Source organism: Papio anubis, chromosome 8, assembly GCF_008728515.1.
Source record: "Papio anubis isolate 15944 chromosome 8, Panubis1.0, whole genome shotgun sequence".
Taxonomy (NCBI): Eukaryota; Metazoa; Chordata; class Mammalia; order Primates; family Cercopithecidae; genus Papio; species Papio anubis.
The window spans coordinates 101,926,873-101,947,589 of NC_044983.1; the positions used below are offsets into that span (position 1 = coordinate 101,926,873).

At 39.2% G+C, this 20,717-nt stretch overlaps 1 protein-coding gene across 8 annotated transcripts in view; it reads left to right on the forward strand.

Annotated features, from left to right (window-relative positions):
- OXR1 (oxidation resistance 1) overlaps positions 1–20,717 on the forward strand; it is a 466,073-nt gene that overhangs the window by 314,937 nt on the left and 130,419 nt on the right. The window contains exon 1 of one of the 8 annotated variants that reach the window (XM_009213472.4): positions 18,612–18,971. The exons of the other annotated variants lie outside the window; for them this stretch is intronic. Coding sequence (XP_009211736.1) covers positions 18,953–18,971 — 19 coding nt within the window. The 5' untranslated portion in view covers positions 18,612–18,952. Of the gene's footprint in view, positions 1–18,611; positions 18,972–20,717 lie in introns of those variants that run through there. 8 annotated transcript variants of the gene reach the window in all.

The following is a 20,717-nucleotide window of genomic DNA, read 5'->3' on the forward strand; positions in this document are numbered from 1 at the left end:
GCTTGTCGAAGTTCAGCATTAAGCGCTTATCCCAGTTATTAAATGGCATTTGCAGACCACACTGAAAGGCTTCTCTTCATAATAACAATATATATTATTTGAGGTTTTTCTCTGTGCTGGATAGTCTGCTGCATGCTTACATACACTCTTTTTATTTATTTATTTTTTAATTAATTTATTTATTTTTGAGATGGAGTTTCACTCTTGTTGCCCAGGCTGGAGTGCAATGGTGTGATCTCGGCTCACTGCAACCTCTGCCTCCCAGGTTCAAGCAATTCTCCTGCCTCAGCCTCTCGAGTAGCTGGGATTACAGGCATGCACCACCACACCCAGCTATTTTTTTTCTATTATAGTAGAAATGGGGGTTTCACCATGTTAGCCAGGCTGGTCTCGAACTCCTGACCTCAGGTGATCTGCCTGCCTTGGCTTCCCAAAGTGCTGGAATTACAGGCACCACGCCCAGCCATGCACTCTTTTTAAAGTCTTAAATAATTTTTTAAAGTTCCCCAATTTTACAAATGGAGTACTCAGAGAGGTAGCTTGCCCAAGATCACCCCTGGGTAAACACTGAAGGTTCTCATAATCCTTAATCTGCTATCTTTCTAAACTCTTTTTCCCCCAGTAGAGACAAATTTGAACTTAATCAATTTTAAGAACAACTGTCATTCAGTCAAACTATGCTACAAATTGCTTCTCTGCCATTATAATATCTAATCATTCATCTTGGCTAAAGTGTCTGATGGGTGCAGAACCTCACTCACTGACCAACTTGGCTTGAAGCTAGAAGCCCCACTTTCTTCCTTTTGACCCCTCAAAGCACAGCTAAAACACTAGTATAGGTGTGACCATCTAATTGGGGGCTGGAGGCTAGGTAGTAGCAGTGGAGGTGATTACTACAAAGAGCACGAAGCAATTCAAGATCAGTATCGGATACCACTGTTCTTAGGAATTTATTGAGAATCCCCCACCACAAACTGAGACTTCTTGACATGTTGCTGCACCTTCTGCATTTCTTGTGCGAACTATTTTTATAAGCCCCATCCAACTTCTGACTCTCCAAAAGTGTGGAGTTTATGTACCGGTAGCTCCCCATCTCCCACCTCAGTCTAGGCTCTGTTACATTTATATTTCAATAACTCATTAAGATATTCTACTAAGTAAAGCACAATCCATTCATGATCCCTGTCTTCACTTTTACAAAGGGCTGACTGGAGATTTGAAATCACCGTGGTTTCCCGCCGCCCCCCCCCTCGACAATTCCTAAATTAAATTATCCTACCTCCAACCACCTCAACAAACCCTACATGTTAGGGTTCTCCAGAGATATAGAACCAACAGGATGAATAGATATAGGGATAGACTATAGAGATGCCCACATGAGATACTCACACACTTAATCTATTTCTACCTGTCCATCCATTCATCATAGACCCCTAGATATTGGAGTGGATTTTGGATGGATGGATGGATGGGTGGGTGGATGGATGGGTGGATGGATGGATGGATAGATAGATAGATAGATAGATAGATAGATACATTTATTTTAAGGAATTGGCTTATGTAATTATGGAAACTGGCAAGTCGGAAATCCTTATAGAAAGCTACTGAAAATTCTAGTAAGAGTTAATGTTAAGTCCGAATCCCACAGGGCACGCAAAACAGGCTGGAAACTCAGGCAGGGTTTCTATGTGTCAGTCCTGGGGCCAAATTTCTTCTTCTTTGAGAAACCTCAGTCTTTTCTTTTAAGGCCTTTGACTGATAGGATAAGGTCTAGCCATATTATGGAAAATAATCAGCTCTACTCATGGTCCACTGACTTAAATTTTAATCACATCTAAAAAATGCCTTCACAATATCTAGATTGGTATTTGACCAAACACCTGGGCGTCACAGTGCAGCCAAGCTGAGGCCAGGTACTATGAGTGCTCACCTGATTTTTGGTTCTTAATGAAGGTGCTGTTTGTGTGTAGATAGTTGTTAAATTGGTATCCCTGTAGGGGGAACAATCAGTGAAGCCTTCTATTCTACCATCTTGCTCTGCCTCCAATCGGCCTAGTCAAGTTGACATGTAAAATTAACCGTTACACCCTAGATATTTGAGTTCTCATTATGGACTAGGCACAGCCATGGTCCTGCCTTCAGTGTGCTTAGAGATTAGTTGAAAAGCCTGTTTCTTTAAAATAGTTCATATCCTTGGAAGAAATCACTTACTGTGTCCCTCAACACTTGTATGCATTGCTATCAGATTTACAGATCTGTTGTGAGAGATGAGCCTCTAATGGGAGCTTTGGCATCATTGTGTTAGGGATAAGAAAGCTCCATCATCCTAGATAGATTTTGAACGTGGTGCCAGTTATTAGGAAAAGAAGAAATGTTTTTGTTTGTGGAGGAAGCTTGTTAGCAACTGAGAAGAAACTGTCTTTGGACATAATGGTGGTAGTTGCATAGTATAATAGAGATGGACATTCCTGGGTTGAAATTCCAGTTCTGCCAGCTTTGGACAAAACTATACAGCACTGGACAAAACCTTCCTGTGTCCTGTTCCTTTCCTCATTTATAAAATATGAATAATATTATTTCAAAGCTTTAATGAGAGTCAAATGAAAAAATATGTAAATTTTCCAGCACAGTATTTGGAACTTTTTAAATAGTAGTGTTCTTTCCAGTCAAGGCTCTCTAAGACACACAAAATTAAAATGGATCCAAGCAAACTCAAAAAAGATAGCAATAGTAATGATTGGGCAAGCAGCTGAATTGACATCCACAGGCCAGGCTCCATGGGTACAGGACTTGGTCCTAGAAAGTCAGGGGCCAAGGTTGGCTCTCTCACCCTCTTTCTCCAAAGCCTTTGACTTCCACTTGGAAATCAATCTTTTCCATTCTCCTGCCTGTAGCCTAGTTTCTCTCCTTATCCATTAGCTTTCAAATGACTTTTGTTGTTCTGACTTCAACTGGGCCCCAGTTCTACATGTCTAGGAATGTTACCCAAGCTTACATAGCTCCCTTGTTGAAGAGGGGAGTCCATGTTGGCTCTCTATGACCTGTTCCTTAAAGCTGCTGACTACATGATGAGGTCCCACCTGACACTAAGAGGTGGATTCTGGAGCTCAAAGTGTCAGGTAAGTAATATTCCTAGACATATCTACCCTCTGTAGCTGCAGTGGAATCACATCACGTTGAATTTATTCAGGGACTTTAGAACCTAACCCCTTAGAAAGTATAGAATGTGCTTTTAATATTATCATCTAAGCCTCACTATAAGTAAATCTACTAAAATTTTACAGCTTTATATGAAACACAGAACTAAAAAGCAGAGTATACCTACAGACAAACAGAAACACTTTCAAATCCTTATTCACACCTCATTTACCACCAGGGTTTCAGATTATTTTAAAGGCAGTAAGTAGACACATTAAGTGTCCAAACATCTGCATATAGACTTTCCTTTAAATCTTCCTTAAAAGAAACTTTAATGCACTTAAGAATTTCTCTACAGGTGGTATATATACAAAACCATGCTTATGGTACGAATAGATGATTTAAGTACTTTTAAAATCATAAGAAAATGTGGCACATATACACCATGGAATACTATGCAGCCATAAAAAAGGATGAATTTGTGTCCTTTGTAGGGACATGGATGCAGCTGGAAACCATCATTCTTAGCAAACTATTGCAAGAACAGAAAACCAAACACTGCATGTTCTCACTCATAGGTGGGAACTGAACAATGAGATCACTTGGACTCGGGAAGGGGAACATCACACACCGGGGCCTATCATGGGGAGGGGGAAGGGGGGAGGGATTGCATTGGGAGTTATACCTGATGTAAATGACGAGTTGATGGGTGCTGACGAGTTGATGGGTGCAGCACACCAACATGGCACAAGTGTATATATGTAACAAACCTGCACGTCATGCACATGTACCCTAGAACTTAAAGTATAATAAAAAAAAAAAAAAAAAGAAACTGTAATGCACTTAAGAATTTCTCTACAGGTGGTATATATACAAAACCATGCTTATGGTACGAATAGATGATTTAAGTACTTTTAAAATCATAAATTTGATAATATAGGTTTTTCAGCTCTTCCATGTTGACTCTAGAAATTACTCCCACATAAGTTGGCAGTCCATGTGATAGGATTATCATGGTTCATTCAGTGGAATATGGCTATTCTGAGTTTTTATTAATGGTAGTATTTATTAATTACTGTTTGATCTCATTCGTTGGGTTAATTATATTAGTTTGCTAAAATATGTTAGAGCTGGAGGAAGTGATCTTACTAAGGTTAATTTAAAAGTCTTAGCTAAAGTTTATGCAACTAATTAGTTTTATAGCCAGTATATTTGGACTCTTATTCTGTGTGCTTTCCCTCACTAGTCCAGCATCTACCTGTAAGGTTTGCTGTGTTTCGTAGTCATGGACTGCTGAGTTACTTGAAAAATATAAGCTGTTAAGAGCTTAGAGCTGCAAAACAAGAAAATATAGCTGTGCCAGGACAAGGCCACTGCTATTAATGGAAAGACAGTGTACAACTTGTTGCCTATGTTTGTGACTTAGGGCTAGCTTTCAGCAGGGAACACAAAAGAGCTTAATTCACTGGATGAATCTCTAATTTATGTGAATTTTTGATGGAACGCTTAGATACCACCATCTTTTCTCTTTCTGTCATATACAGTATTATTATCATTATTATTATTATTATCATTATTTTGAGATGGGGTATTGCTCTTGTTGCCCAGGCTGGAGTGCAATGGTGCAACCTCAGCTCACTGCAACCTCTGCCTCCCAGGTTCAAGCGATTCTTCTGCCTCAGCCTCCCTAGTAGCTGGGGTTACAAGTGCATGTCACCACGCCCAGCTAATTTTTGTATTTTTAGTAGAGACGGGGTTTCACCATGTTGTCCAGGCTGGTCTCAAACTCCTGACCTCAAGTAATCCACCCGCCTGGGCCTCCCAAAGTGCTGAGATGACAGGTGTGAGCCACCCATATGCAGTATTATTGATATCCTCCAAACCAGATAGGATATTTAGCTTTTTGTAAAATTCTATAGGTATTAAAGCTTGCAGCACTAAAAAGCACTGCTTTTGAACTCTGACAGATGCAGACAATTTGTCCAGTAACAAAACTGTGTTTCTTTACTAATATATTTCGATAGCATGACCTTAAACTTGGGACAAAAAGGAGAGAGGAAGAGTTTTATTGAATAAATGTTTCTAGGAAACAGCTGCTTAACAAATGGTTGTACAGCTGTTTGCAATAACATGGAGGAAGCCTATCTTTCGATAATTATGACATAAGTTTTTCTTGTTTGTTCTCCTAGAGTTGTCTGCAAAACGTTTATGTAATATGCCTGAAGGTTATACTAAGAAGGAAGCATTTCAGAAATGATTGAAGCTGGTTATCTGTGTGCAAAAGCCTGTGAGTGTGTTTGTGTGGGCCTGGGCACATGTATATGCCTGTGATTCACACATCTCTTTTCACAAAGGATTTGAGGTCCCTCAGGATGTCATTCATCCTGGGTAAAAGCCACCTCAGATTACAAACAGTTAATAGGTTAGATGCTACATAATGCTTGCTTCAACTTAGATTTTTTAAAATCTTACAAGTTGAAGGAGGTGAGAACCTGGAACTTTTAATCTGCACTGGGGCAAAATTGTTCCTTTGTGCTGAAAACATGCGGCTGACAAGATGCCGCTGGGAAAGCCAAGGTTTTTTAGAAGAGTTTGCTGTATAATTCATAAAGATAAAATCTGTAGTATTTTGTACTTGAAAACTAAAATGTTTTAAAAAGACATTATCCAAATTGAAACTCCAGCAGTTAAAACACACAGATAGGGTATGGTTGGCTTTCTGCAGTGCTGATCTGGTTTCTGTCTTAGGTCTATTTGTACAGGACAGATATTCTACTTTCTTCTCCAACAAGACTCAGCCTGGACTTGCCTGGTGACCTGCTTTAATTGAGCCAGCCACATTCTGTAGGGGAAGAGCCAGGCCAGAAATAGCCAGGATTTAATGGTGAGAACAACGGCATTCCTAAAATCCTCAAATCTAAGCTGAGCATGGTGGCTCACGCCTGTAATTCCAGCACTTTCGGAGGCTGAGGCAGGTAGATCACCTGAGGTTGGGAGTTCCAGACCAGCCTGACCAATATGGTGAAACCCTGTTTCTACTAAAAAAAAAATACAAAAAAAAAATTAGGCAGGTGTGGTGGCGTGCGCCTGTAATCCCAGGAGGCTGAGGCGGGAGAATTGCCTGTACCTGGGAGGTGGAGGTTGCAGTGAGCCAAGATGGTGCCTCTGCACTTCAGCCTGGGTGGCAGAGGGAGACCCTGTCTCCAAAAAAAAAAAAAAAAAAAAAGAAAGGAAAAAATAGAAATACAAAAAACACCTCAAATCTGATATCTCCCACTTCCTACTTAGGTTGAAACAACGTAAACACTAAACTTCAAGGAATGGCAATTAGTTATGTGTACAAGAGCCTCTTTGAATCCCTGGTTGTGAGCATCTAATATGAAGTAACTAGTCATCCCAACAAGAAGACAGTCTGTTTTTATTAGATGTGGTTATAATTAATTCTTGTCCCATTTATACCGTGGCATCAGTACCTCTATATGATAACAATGCTGAGGAACTTTCTAAGAAAGATGATGTCTTGAGGCTTCTCACTAGATATTTTCGAAGAATTTGGAGGGAACAAAATAGTGGTTACTATTTGGTATCAGACCAGGGTATGACTTCTCTAAGACTCTATTTTTATTTTCGATAAAATGTGGATGATAATCCAGTCTCACTATGGGATGCAAAGTGTTTACCAGATGTATTATGTTTCCTATTGCAGTTCTAAAAAGTCATGCAAAACTTAGTGATTTAAAACACAAATTTATTATCTTAAGTCCCGACATTATGAAGTCCAAAATGCATCTCACTGGGGCTAAAGTCGAGGTGTCAGTAGGTCTGTGCTCCTTTCTAGAGGCCCCAGGGGAGAATCCATTTTCCTGCCTTTTCTAGCTTCTAGAGGCCTCCTACTTTCCCTGGCTCTAGGCCACCTACCATGGTCAAAGCCAGCAATGTCCCAGCAAGTCTTTCTTACAGCATGTCACTATGATACTCTTTATTTATTTATTGAGACAGAGTCCCACTCTGTTGCCCAGGCTGGAGTGCAGTGGTGTAATCTCAGCTCACTGCAACCACCACCTCCCAGGTCCAAGTGATTTTCCTGCCTCAGCCTCCCTAGTAGCTGAGATTAGAGGCATGTGCCATCATGCCTGGCTAATTTTTTTGTATTTTTACTAGAAACAGAGTTTCACCATTTTGGTCAGGCTGGTACCAAACTCCTGATCTCAAATGATCTGCCTGCTTCAGCCTCTCAAAGTGCTAGGATTATAGGCATGAGCCACTGCACCTGGCCACTATGATACTCTTGATATCATATGATAGCTCTTGCTTCCCTCTTCCACTTGGACCCTTTTGATTACAATGGGCCCACCTGGATAATCCAGTATAATTTCCCATCTCACAGTCAGCTGCAACCTTAATTCCATCTGCGTCCTTAATTTCTTTTTGCCAAGTAAGGTAACATTCACAGATTCCAGGGATCAATACAAGGATATTTTTTAGGGGTCATCATTCTGCCTACCATGTTGGAGTACCTGCTACTAAATAAAAACACCAGGAATGGTAGTTTTTGCTGTTCTTAACCCAAAGGAAGAAAGATCCATTCTCTGAATGGGTTTTGTTGTTTAGGTAAGAAAATGCCAACTGACCAATGTCCCAGAAACCAAATGGGCGTAGAGCCCCAGCATGCTTCATTTCAACACCTTTCACAAACAGTAGTTTTGGCATTTTGCCTACCAAGCTGAAAAACAAAGAGTGGGGTTGTTATGTCTGACCTAAATACACATGGTCTGTAACTTTCCATACCTCTTCCCTTCTTGAAGATATTTTACTGCTAGGGTATCAACTTATTTACATGTAGCTGACTCCTCAAAAGTGGAACTTGAATGCCAGCCATTCTGTCGAGCTTAAAGCGCCACAATCCAGCTGTGAGCTAGGCAGCTTTCCCCTTATATTCTGTGTGCCTCTGAAAACATCTCCAGAATTCAAATGACCATTTTGACGTAAGTTATCCCTTCCTCCCTGCTGGTTGCAAGGGCAGCACCACTCTTTCTGCCATGCGTAAGTCAACATTTGGAGTCACTCGCCCTCTTGTACTAACACTTTCACAGTTCTCTCAACTAGCCTTCCTCACTGTGCTATCCAAGTTCAAGGATTGCTTACCCTTATCTGGACCACAGGCAAAGCCTCTGAACCATCTCCTGCCTTCCTTCCTTCACTGATTTCTGTCATCACTCCCTGGAGGTCTCAAGTCCCTCCTTCTCATCTCTTCTTCCTTAAATCAATCCTTCTGCCTTAAATCAGCCCTTCTGCTTAGCATTAATTAAGTCTTTGTCAGCATGCCGAAGGGTGCAGGGAACTATTTTTAAGCAGCTAGCATATGCCAGACATTGTGCTTAGACATTTTGCATACATTATCTCATTTAATCCCAACTTAATGCCCTGGCAGGTAGATGTTATTTCCTCTTTTATTCCTCTTCTTTTTTTTTTTTTTTTACTAGTGAGGTAACTGGGACATAGAGAACTTTATGTAATTCAGCCAAAGCTACATCGTATGTAGCAAAGAGAGAATTCAGACTCGGCTGTGTCTTACTTCAAGGTCTCTAGTTTTACCACTACATTAGACCCTTGTCATTTGGCCTTGTTTGAAAGTATCTATTTTATTAGGCTGGGCACTGGGCACTGTGGCTTATTCCTGTAATCCCAACACTTTGGGAGGCCAAAGCAGGATTATAGCTTGAGGCTGGAAATTTGAGGCCAACCTGACCAATGCGGTGAGACCCCCATCTCTTTTAAAAAAAAAAAAAAAATGATTTTTTTTAAACTGGTCAGGCATGGTGGTATGTGCCTGTAATCCCAGCTATTCAGAAGGCTGACGCAGAAGAATCACTTGAGCCCAGGAAGTCAAGGCTGCAGTGAGCTGTGATTGCATCACTACACTCCAGCCTGGGTGACAGAGCGAGACCCTGTCCTCTGTCTCTAAAAAAGCAACAAACAAAAATGATGAAAAAATATTCATTTTATCAAGGCCTACCTATGCTCATGTACTTTAGGGGCAAATCTTTCGGTGGCCTAATGACAAGCATATTATGGTTGGGTCATCTTGGTGGTGGTTTCTGTGGGCAGCTAAAGACTGCTATGTGTACTATTTTTTATCAGAGATCTAGTACTGTCAGACATCTCCCTTTGAAGTGGCTTGTAGATTAATCCAGGTACATTTCTCATATTTTTTTAAAAGGATGGGTTCTGAGAGAAGGAAGTAATTTTTCTATATATGAGTGACTTTGAGCCACAGTAAGTTAGAGTTCTTGTGGAGGTAAATAATCTTGATAAATCTGTTCTTTTGTCATTAGAGATCAACTCTCAGTACCCAGTGACAGGCCCAAACATGCTTTTATTCTTTGACCAAAACACCCACAAAGGAAACAGAAACCAGTTGAGCAACTTTGCAAGTGGGTGCAGAAGTATTCCTATAAATAAAGCTTCTCATTGTGCTTCTCTGGTCATGTTAGGTTTGGAATGCTGATGGGTTTATATCGTCCTACTCTGAACTCTTAGTGACAACATTGCGAATTTAGTTCTAGCTGATGCCTGCTGCATTGCATTTTTTAAATATTTGAATTCTGCTACTCCTTAAAGGTGACTGAAATCATAAAGCCCACTTTATAGAATGAACTTTGTTCCCCACTTACCACTCCACCATATGCTTTCCTGATTGCTTTCTCTTTTTACTTTCTTGAAGAGAGAAAAACATAACATAACTCAATCTTAGCTGATCTTAGTAAAAGGAAGAATGTGTGGGCAGTGGGGCGTGGTGGGTCATGCCTGTAATCCCAGCACTTTGAGAGGCTGATGGGGGAGGATCGCTTGAGCCCAGGAGTTTAGGACCAGCTTGGACAACAAAGAGTCCATCTCAAAAAAGTAATAATAATAATAACAATAATAATAATAATAAAAGGAAGAGCACTTTCTGGGCCTTGAGAAGTTTTCTTGCTCATAAAGAAGCATCAAAGCAAATGCTATATACACAGGAGGTCAGTTTGGGCAACTCTTTTTATATTCACATAGTAGGCTTTGATTCTAAGTAGATAATAAAAAAGTTGTAAGAAATGGTCTTCAGTAATATAAGGAAATACTCTTTCAAACCTGTTACTTTTTTATCGGAAGGAAAATGTAAACAGGATCAACTATTCTACATAGGTCTTAGGTTTTTGTGTAATTGTGAAAACAACATAGCAGAGGAATTAAGACTTTAACCTGAAAATTAAAAGTGCTCTCTGGAGTCATTATTGGGTTAATTGTCAAAATTAGAATGCAGATGATAGATTATAGAAAAGTATTCTATTAATGTGAAATTTTCCAAAGTTGAAAGCTACACTGTGATTATGTAAAAGACTACCCATATTTGTAGGACATATACATTTCCTATTTAGAGGTAAAGGTCTATGATGCATGTAATTTACACTTAAATGGTTCAACAAATGTATGTGTATGTGATATGTAAATATAATACACACACACACACACATTTATGAGAGAAAGAGAGAGAACACAAATGTAAAGCAAATGGGATAAAGTATTAACAATAGTCAAATATAGGTAAAGAGTATATGTTTTTCCTAAACAATATCCATTCACATCTGTGGGAAGATGATGCTCAAATTTAAATTTCCAGCCCAGAAGATTATCATAAACTCTAGACACATAAATCCAATTGTTCGCTAATAATATATGGTAAAATATTTCACAGGTATTTTAAAATCAACCTTTTGAATTTTTGTTTTTTATAATTTACCCCTTTAAGCCAGTTGCCTTCAGTGTTCTCTGGCACCAAATTAGATTCTTTCCTCTCCCTCCCAAGCCCCCACCAACACTGCTACAATCCAAAAATTCTGTCTATTCAACCCTGCAGATTCTCTTCAGTTGATCCACTTCTGTCAATCACTGCTGCTGCCATTATTCAGCTTCATATATCATACAGTTTATAATCATCACCTTCTAAGTAGTCTCCTACATTCAGGATGTGCCTCCTCCAATCCATCTTCTTATTTGCAGCTAATTTCTGATGTTCAAATCTGATCTTGTTCATGCTCTGCTTAAAAGCCGAAGTATCTCTCTGTTACCCTCAGATCAAAATCCAAATACGCAATATCGTTACAGTGCGTGTGAAGGCACTGGTTCTTGCTTAGTTTTCTAACCTCATCTCTCTCCTCTCACCCTACCATCATTTATCTTATCCTCTCTCATACCAAGCCCCAATCTCACTCAACTCCTTTCAGTGGAAGTTCCTCTGGCTGCCAGGCCTCTGCCCGTGCTAGTCTCTCTGACTTGAGCATTTTCCTTTTCCCGTGCTTCCAACTACCTTTTCAATGCATAATCCTACTTGCCTGATTTACTCCTTCCTCCTTTAAATCCCAACTTAGATGACATTATTCTAAGAAACAATCATGACATCCCAAGTCTGATCCAACCAATAATTAGATGCAAATTTAAAATAAAGTAATAAGATTCTGCCTTTTTTTTAAACTAGCATAAAGCATGTACACAGTCCTTCAGTCAATAAGGTTTTCCTTAAATATTTATTGAATATCTATTCTATGCCCAGCAACTTCTGATTGGGTCATTGAACAGATATTTATTGATTGATCTCCTACAGTGTTCCAGACACTATTTTGGAAGCAGTGAACATTCTTAGAACTTAGATTCTAGTAGAGGTGACTAATCACAGACAATTAGATGGGTAATATCAGTTAGTGATAAGTGGTATGAAGAAGAAACACACACAGGGTGTTGACTTAGATACAGTAGTCAGAGAACACCTCTCCAAAGAGGAGGTATGTAAGCCGGGACCTAAATAGAATGGCAGAGCAAGGGCTGCCCAATGTCTGGGGAAGAGCATTCTAAGAAAAGAGAAACTGCAAGTGCAAAGGCTTTAAGACAGGAGCATGCTTGGTGCATTCAAGGACCAGAAAAGAGGCCTGTCTGTGTTCAATTTAGTGAGCAAGATATGTTGGTGGAAAGGAGTCCTGAGGGCCAGAACCTGGAGTGTTGAGCAGTGAATCTGCTTTGTCAGGTTCAGTTTACTCTGTATGGATTTCAGTTGTCCTAATAAGTTTGTGAGTGAATGCAGAACACAAACTGGGCTGCATTTTTTATGGGGGTCAAGGATGATCAAAGGAGAGCATCTCTAGTAAAAAGTTATTTCCCTAAGGGTTAAAGACTGAGAATTAGATAGACCCTGGAGAACCAGAAGGGTGATGTCAGAAAGGTAGAAGTAAGTAGATCAAAGTGCTTGTCCCACGCAAACTGGCAGTGCCAGTCAGAGCGTCTTGGCATCTAATCTCTCCCCTCTGCCCTTTCCCACCCGCATTCATTCCCAACTGTTCCAAAATTAACTTAGAACATCTTCATTCTTTGCCAGCATTAAGTGGGGATGGAGAGTCCTGTTGCCTGTAAACAGCAGTGACTTTTGTAAGGAAGTATAACACATTGTTTAAACAAATAAAATAATGAATTCAGTTTTTACATCAGCTTTCAGCACAGTGGCCATTTAAATAGACCAAATGTAGCGTAATTTTAATTTCCATATCTTTGTATGGTAAAAACATGTAAAAACAAAAATAATAGGTCGTTCTGTTTTGCACAAGAACTGCCTTATTTCTAGGATTAATCTGTATGACTGAGAGAGTTTGAATTATTTTCCAAAAGGATAGCTTTGCATTTTCTTTTCTTGTTAATCAGTCTCTACTCATTTCATAATTTCCTCCTTCAGTTTTTTTTTTTTTTGGATTTGATCTTTGCTTTTTCCCTTTTCTCATGTTCATACCTTTAAGATTGTCTACCTTTTGTAGAAAAAAACATTATTCTGATAGGAATACTCTTTCAAATTTGTGTGAAAGAAATGTAAATACATATATAAGATAGAAGGGAAACTGGAGAAGAAAATAATATGGAAATGAAATAGTATATATAAGGCATGTAGGTTAAGTCCAGTGAAACTCTATAAGGTAAACATATACACTATGAAGCAGTCTCCGAAGCATGATTGATGTAAGTACTTAAACAATAACTTTATATAATTTTGGGGGGTATAATAACCTTCATATATAACTTGTTACATATGTAACTATCATTCATTTTCTTCAGATGACTTTTTATAGAAGCTTGAAATCAAGCTCAAGACTCATTTCTCATTATGATCTGAGAATTTTTTCTTTAATTCATTTCCTTTCTGCATCTCTTATGACAATTTTGTATTTCTAAGTCAGATAGTTAAGAAAATCTTTGTTTTCAGGAGTTCATCGTAATGCTTTTCTATGTGTTTAGGACTGTATTAACATTGTTTATTTTGACAGAGCAGGCAAAATGTGAAATATCTACATACACTTTTATGGCTCTCACTTCTTGAAAAATTTAAAGATAGCATTCACTGAGTATTTATTACATTCCAAGTACTATTCTAAGTATCTTACATATATTAAATACTTTAATTCTCACACAGCCCTATGAACACTAAGATTCTAGTTTTCCAGGTGATAAAACTGAGAGGCAGATGGGTTAAGTAACTGGCCCTACACCTCAAGGCTAGAAAGTGAAGGAACTGAGGTTTGAACCCCGGTCAACTATCTTCAGAATCGTAACTGCTCATCCCTCTGCAACACGTGCTTTCAGACAAGCATTAGCCAGTGCAGCTCGGGGAAAACAGGAGGCAAGCTGACTACTTATGCAGGTTGCTGAGAAATATAACAGGATGGAAGAACAGAATGGAAAACATGCTTCTTACCTAATATGAGACATTTTTCCCTAGCGAAAACAGAACTTTGGCTATTTTCCTTCAGGCAGAAGAAAATATGTTCACACAGAGGGAAAGAGGAGGAAATGAAAAGGGCTGTTTGGATCAGATGACTGAATCACCAGTAACCCGAGTGCCAAGCGTAGGCTGGCCTCAAATATATAGTTGCTCAATAAACTTCATTTTCATTGCATGCTGTCTGACCTGGTTTAGTGAAGGCTCTTTAATGGAATCTAAACTTATAGGAATTTTGTGATGTATTTAATTTCCACAAAACCTAACATACTTGATATGTCCTTTTTTCTTTTTTAGTTTTTGAGTCGGAGTTTCACTCTTGTTGCCCAGGCTGGAGTGCAATGGCACCATCTTGGCTCACTGGAACCTCTGCTTCCCAGGCTCAAGCAAGTCTCCTACCTCAGCCTCCCAAGTAGCTGGAATTACAGGCATATGCCACAACACCCAGCTAATTTTTGTATTTTCAGTAGAGACAGGGTTTCGCCATGTTGGCCAGGCTGGTCTCCAACTCCTGACCTCAGGTGATCTGCCCACATCGGCCTCCCAAAGTGCTGGGATTACAGGCATGAGCCACTGCACCCGGCCTGTTATGTCCTATCCGTATCAGCCAACCATAGTTGTTAGTAAAAGTAGTTCAAAATTTCTCCTAAGAATTGCTCTTAAATACCTACTCTCTTCCCTTGAAAATGAGTTAACTACTTAGTAAGTAACCTTTCTCACAGAAAAACTAGATGTTTTCTCTGGACTTCTTTCCCTTGCAGCCATACCCTGGAGAGCCTTGTTTTAGAACTGACACCATTTATATGGCTTGGCATCTTGACCGCATTTGTTTCCCCATCTGGCACTTCTTGGGGGAAAGTGTTCATTTTAGTGTTCTGCGGAGTGCATTTTGAGAAACGTGTACACACTACAAGTGAAATTCACATCTCAGGCTAAGACTATACCCTCAACATTGCAATGTGATATTAGCAAAAGTGCTTTTATTATCCTACCTGCCAACAATTCACATCTATAATTAGGAAAACTGCATGATTTCAAAATTACCCAAGTCTTGGAAAGACTTGTTTTTACTATATGTGTTTCTGTTGTAAAAGGTCTATTATTTTCACCCTCTTAAAAAAGGTTCAGTTTGATCAAGTTCTAATTATATTCTCAAGCACATTTTTCCATCCCATAAAAATAAAGCAACAAACCTAGACATTTAAGTCACATTATCAATATACATGGTCAATCTACATGGTATGACAACAGATATAAGGAAAACAGATAATTCAACTAGGATATAAAGAACCAACTTAGAGTAAAATAAATAACTAAACTAGAAAAAGAATCTACAATAAAAACTAGAGATGTAGAAGCAAGAGCATTTTTGACTGCCGTAAATCAGAGCTTCTTAGCAGCCCACATCCCAAAAATGGTAGATAGCCAATATTTGTCAGAAATGATGTTGATTGTATACCTAGTGGACAGCTCTAAGCACAACTATAAGATTGATTTGGTTTTACAAAACTTTGAAAGAAGTAAAGTTAACTCACCAGTGACTCGAGTCTAGCTCCTATCAGATTCCTAATGAGAGCAAAGAATAAAGAACAAATGACCAAATATTGGGAAATATGTATCTTATAGATATGGCATGTAGATAAATAGATATATTTACTTTTATACATACCGTCATATGACCAATTCATAGGCGTGTTTGATATGGCGGTGTGTATGTGTATGGTTGTATAACTCTCTTATCCATATTCAGACACAATGTAAATGTAGATAGTATTACTATACCATCTATGTGAGATGTAAATATTGTAAAAGCCTTCCTTTGCATATTCTGCAGATGCTAAAAACCACATGTATTTATGTTTTGTTTGGGTGCTGCTTCTGTGTGTATGAGTTTTATTGTTACATGAAGTCTTGCTTTAAAAAAGAGCCAATTTGACTGAGCCCTGTCATCCTAGCACTTTGGGAGGCCAAGGCTGGTGGATCACTTGAGCTCAAGAGATCAAGACTAGCCTGGGCAACATGGGGAAAAATAGGCCAGGTGTGTTGGCTCATGCCTGTAATCCCAACACTGGGAGGCTGAGGCAGGTATACCACTTGAGGTCAGGACTTTGAAAACAGCCTGACCAACATGGTGAAACCCTGTCTCTACTAAAAATACAAAAAATTAGCCAGGCATGGTGGCACACGACTGTAGTCCCAGCTACTCTGGAGGCTGAGGCAGGAGAATCACGTGAACTCAGGAGGTAGAGGTTGCAGTGAGCCAAGATTGCGCCACTGCGCTCCAGCCTGGGCAACTGAGTGAGACTCTGTCTCAAAAAGAAAAAAAAAAAAAAAAAAGCTGGGATGGTGGCAAGCACTTATAGCCCCATAGCCCCAGCAACTCAGGAGGCTGAGGTGGGAGGATGGCTTGAGTCCAGGAGGCAGAAGTTGCAGTAAGCCGAGATTACGCTGCTACTCTCCACCCTTGGCAACAGAGCCAGAACCTGTCTCAAAAAAAAAAAAGAAAAAAAAAAGCCAATTCATTCTTGCTTTCTGCCTGCTGCTATTGTTTCCCAGAAGTCTGCAGCTATGCTGAATGATTTGAACATGAACATCAAGGCATCTTCAAAACATTTCTGCTCTCTCCTTATGCTCACCATATAAAGCTGCAAGGAAACATTGTGTCATTAATTTTCTATACATAGCCTGCTTGGCAAATCTTGGAGAATAAGCAGCATCTCCCAGGGTGGTTGTGTGCATAACATGAGAATATTCGTTGAAGCACTTTGTAAACATAAAACATTACACATAGTAAGTCATTGTTATCATTGGCATTACTTTAATGTAGTAGAATGGAATCCAGGACTGGAATCAGCCAGTCATGTCACTAAGGAAGAGAATGGAAATTAATATCCAATTAAACACCTTCTTTTTTTTTTTTTTTTTTTTTTTTGAGACGGAGTCTTGCTCTGTTGCCCAGGCTGGAGTGCAGTGGCGTGATCTTGGCTCACTGCAAGCTCCGCCTCCTGGGTTCACGCCATTCTCCAGCCTCAGCCTCCCGAGTAGCTGGGACTACAGGTGCCCGCCACCATACCCGGTTAATTTTTTGTATTTTTCTTTTTTTTAGTAGAGACAGGGGTTTCACCATGTTGGCCAGGCTGGTCTCCAACTCCTGACCTCAGGTGATCTGCCCACATCAGCCTCCCAAAGTGCTGGGATTACAGGTGTGAGCCACTGTACCAGGTCAACCACCTTCTTATAGCAGAGTACCAGAAGCTTAACTAGAAGTTTTACATAACCTATCTCATGTATTGAATAGTATTCATAGGGAATACTGGGACTCTTAAAGGAACCAAATAGAGTTTGTAGTTAATACAGATGTAGCTCCATAGAGAAGATTAGACATCATGAATTTTCATTTGAGAATGAATCATCTTGCCAATTTATTATCATTTTCCTGTAAAAGCTTATTGGCTTGGTCATGTACTTTACTAGTCAGTGGCTACTTATTATGGAGCTGTCAGAACTTGGCCAAGACCATAAGCTCTATATTACATGCAAAATCTTAGTATTATTACTATTTATACAACTTCAGCGTTGTGAACTGGTGGCAACATGAACTCCATTTTCTTCATGATCATTGTCATTTCATCACCTTGTACTAACTGTGCACGTGGTTTTTGACAATTTGTTTATCTTTTAAACTTACCCCTGAAGCCCACCTGTTTGGGCATCCATTAGTTCTTAGACTCACAAAGATCTTTACCCACTGAGTTGATATTGTCTGTTCTCAATGGTTGTGATCTCTGCCCTCAAATAAAATATGATGTTACAGCATGTGTATATCTCAGTGAGTTGCTGCTGAAGGGTTTCATAAAATGTGATGACAGGAAAGAAGGAAAGGAAGACTTCCACCACAATCTTTTCCAGGATTCTAAAGTTTAAGGACATGAACACTAAGTCAGAAGCAGCCAGGCTATAGGTGCTGCCCTTTGCTTCTACCGGGATAACAGGGAATGTGGATTAAAAGGGGACTAAGGACTCATGCCTGTAATCCCAGTGTTTTGGGAGGCCAAGGTGAGTGAATCACCTGAGGTCGGGAGTTCAAGACCAGCATTAGCAACATAAGGAAACCCCAACTCTACTAAAAATACAAAAATTAGCCGGGCATGATGGTGTGTGCCTGTAGACCCAGCTACTTGGGAGGCTGAGGCAGGAGAATGGCTTGAATCCAGGAGGCAGAGGTTGCAGTGAGCCGAGATGAAGATGGCAGCACTGTACTCCAGCCTGGGTGACAGAGCAAGACTCCCTCTCAAAAAAAAGGGGGGGGTGGGTGCTAAGTACAAAGAAGGAAGTTATTACTACTTTTATCCATTCATTTAATTACTAAGCAGTGAGCGCTGTTGTGTGGACTTTCCTCTTGCCCTCCTAAGGAAGAAAGACAAAAAAACTATAATGCAAAGCAGTGTGAACTATATCCATTATGATGCAACTGGAAGTTCTGGGTGCAAAAAGTCAAAATTATGTTCTGACAATGGCTAGCAGTATTTATGTATTGATAAAGGTACAAAATACCAGCCTGGTTCATACTCAGCTTATCAAATCTACTACCTGTTGTTGCTATTAGGACTATGAAATAGAGATTTGTTAAAGGTGCCCATGCCATTTATTTACTTTATGATAAGAAATTGTGCAGAGGCTAGATATTGAGTCTTATGATCTCACTCCATGATAGACTTTATAGGGCCAACTTAGTAATGTATCATACAGAGCATGTCGTCGTCACCATTTCTAAAATGTTCAGTGAGCCAAGAGCAAGTCCACAGTCACAGGGCAGGTACAGTGAGTTTCCTGTGTGCAGAAACAGAAACTTCTGAATCTTGCACACTGCCACCAGGGGTCAGGGACCGGGCTGGAAGAGAAGGCACTCTGGCAGAAAGGAAGTGTTATATTACCCTGAGAAGCACAGGAACCAAAATTCCCGTCTCCTCTTCTTCAAAGCAGCTCACTGCTAGCTGAGCAAGGTTCAAAGGAAGGACCTTAGAAATGTTCTGCCAGCGCAAAGGTATGTGTAAGTGCTCTTTTAGTGGCTTTAAATAAGTTATTTTGGAAAGTCAGATACAGCGGACATTAAAGGGCACACTTTATGTTGCATTTTCAAATTCCAGATGAGCTGTATGGATCTATGACGATGCAGTTGGAGGTTCTATAGCTACTGCCTCCAAAATGTGAATGTTTAGTTGGGGAGGTTAGGAGGGATTAAACTCTGTCAGAACACTTAAATCTAAATAGAATATCTTTTTAAAAAGATTTTACATATGTGTAAATTATTTCTCTATGATTTGCTGTAGGTACTGCTGCTAATTATGATTCCATAAGTACTCCCAGAAATAGATTCAGAGAAAATAATTTTGAGTCTCTTCATGTCCAGTGATTTATTTTTTATTCATTCATAGGACATTTTTTGGTAAGATTTCCGTGTTGCTTTACCTTATTCTTCACTCAAAAATTGTCCCTAACTCGGGTAATGGCAGTGATCAAGTCACATGCTCTCACTTTTGTCACCACTGTATTTTGGGTTTCAAAGACTTGTAATTCATTTCATTAAGACTCTCCACACGATCCTCGTAAACATTTGCTGAAATGTCTTTGTTCTTCATTAGTGTTTTATTACGTTACATTCTCTAGGCTCCAGAAAAATGAGGGGAGAAATAGGAGGAATTTTTTCCCTTTTTTCTTTTTTTTGGTTGAAGTTTTGGTCAAACAAGCCAAAATAACATTATCTTTAATGGATCGACCTGTACTTTTAAATGGAAGGAATAAAGATATAAAAAGAACTGAGGCGTGTAAGTAACCTCTTTGATTTTTAATGGCATGCAGCAGATGGAATTCATTATTGACTTTTAAAAATGAAATTGCTCTGCATTATTATTTATTTATAGTTTTCCTTTCAAAAGAAGTAATTACCATTACTAGGTTAGTTTTTCCTCAATCACAAGCAACTGTGTGACAGTATCAGAATGTATAATATACTTTACCACTTATTTAGTCATGAGGCTAAATGATGTTGCAGGATATTATCCCTTTTTAAGTTAGTAATAAATGTATGAGTATAATGCACAACTAAGAGGTTGAGTATCTTTTCTTTTTATTTGGGTAATTTCAAAAGCAATTATTTCACATCATAAGGTAATTTATTTATGAAATTCTCATTGCTGAAACAAAAGTGTTTTTAATTAGAAATAATCTAATTTCATTTTTCCAGTTCGGCACCCAGATACTGTGATGATAGTCAAAATTTATGCAAATTACCAAGTGAAATGTTTAGGTGATTGGTTTTGAGCCCAAACAATTTTTTTTAATTTTAATCACAAATTCTAAAACTTTTCAGTCATTGGGGAGGTTGATAACCAGTCATAACAAAATTTAATTTTTAAGCAATGCCAAATATTTAATCAATTACATCTAGTTCAAATTTGAGAGGTATTAAAATTGCCTTTGTAATAAAAAAATACACAAGAAAGGAGAAAATTTTCTAGTGTTAAACACGGAGCTGTCAACGTTATAAAAATGTATGAACCCCTTTTCAAAGCTGATGTTTTAAGGTATCATTTCATATACAGGACAGCATTTATATTTAATAAGATCAGGAGATTTGGCATGAGCAGGATTCAGACCACTTTTGAATTTCAATGAAACTCCTGGTTCAATTAGATCCCTCTTCCCATCCTTCTTACCTCTCCCCAGCCTATCCTCCCTTCCCCTAGCTGCTTCCGCCTCTGTACTCCTCTCTCTCCTCCTCCCTCCTATG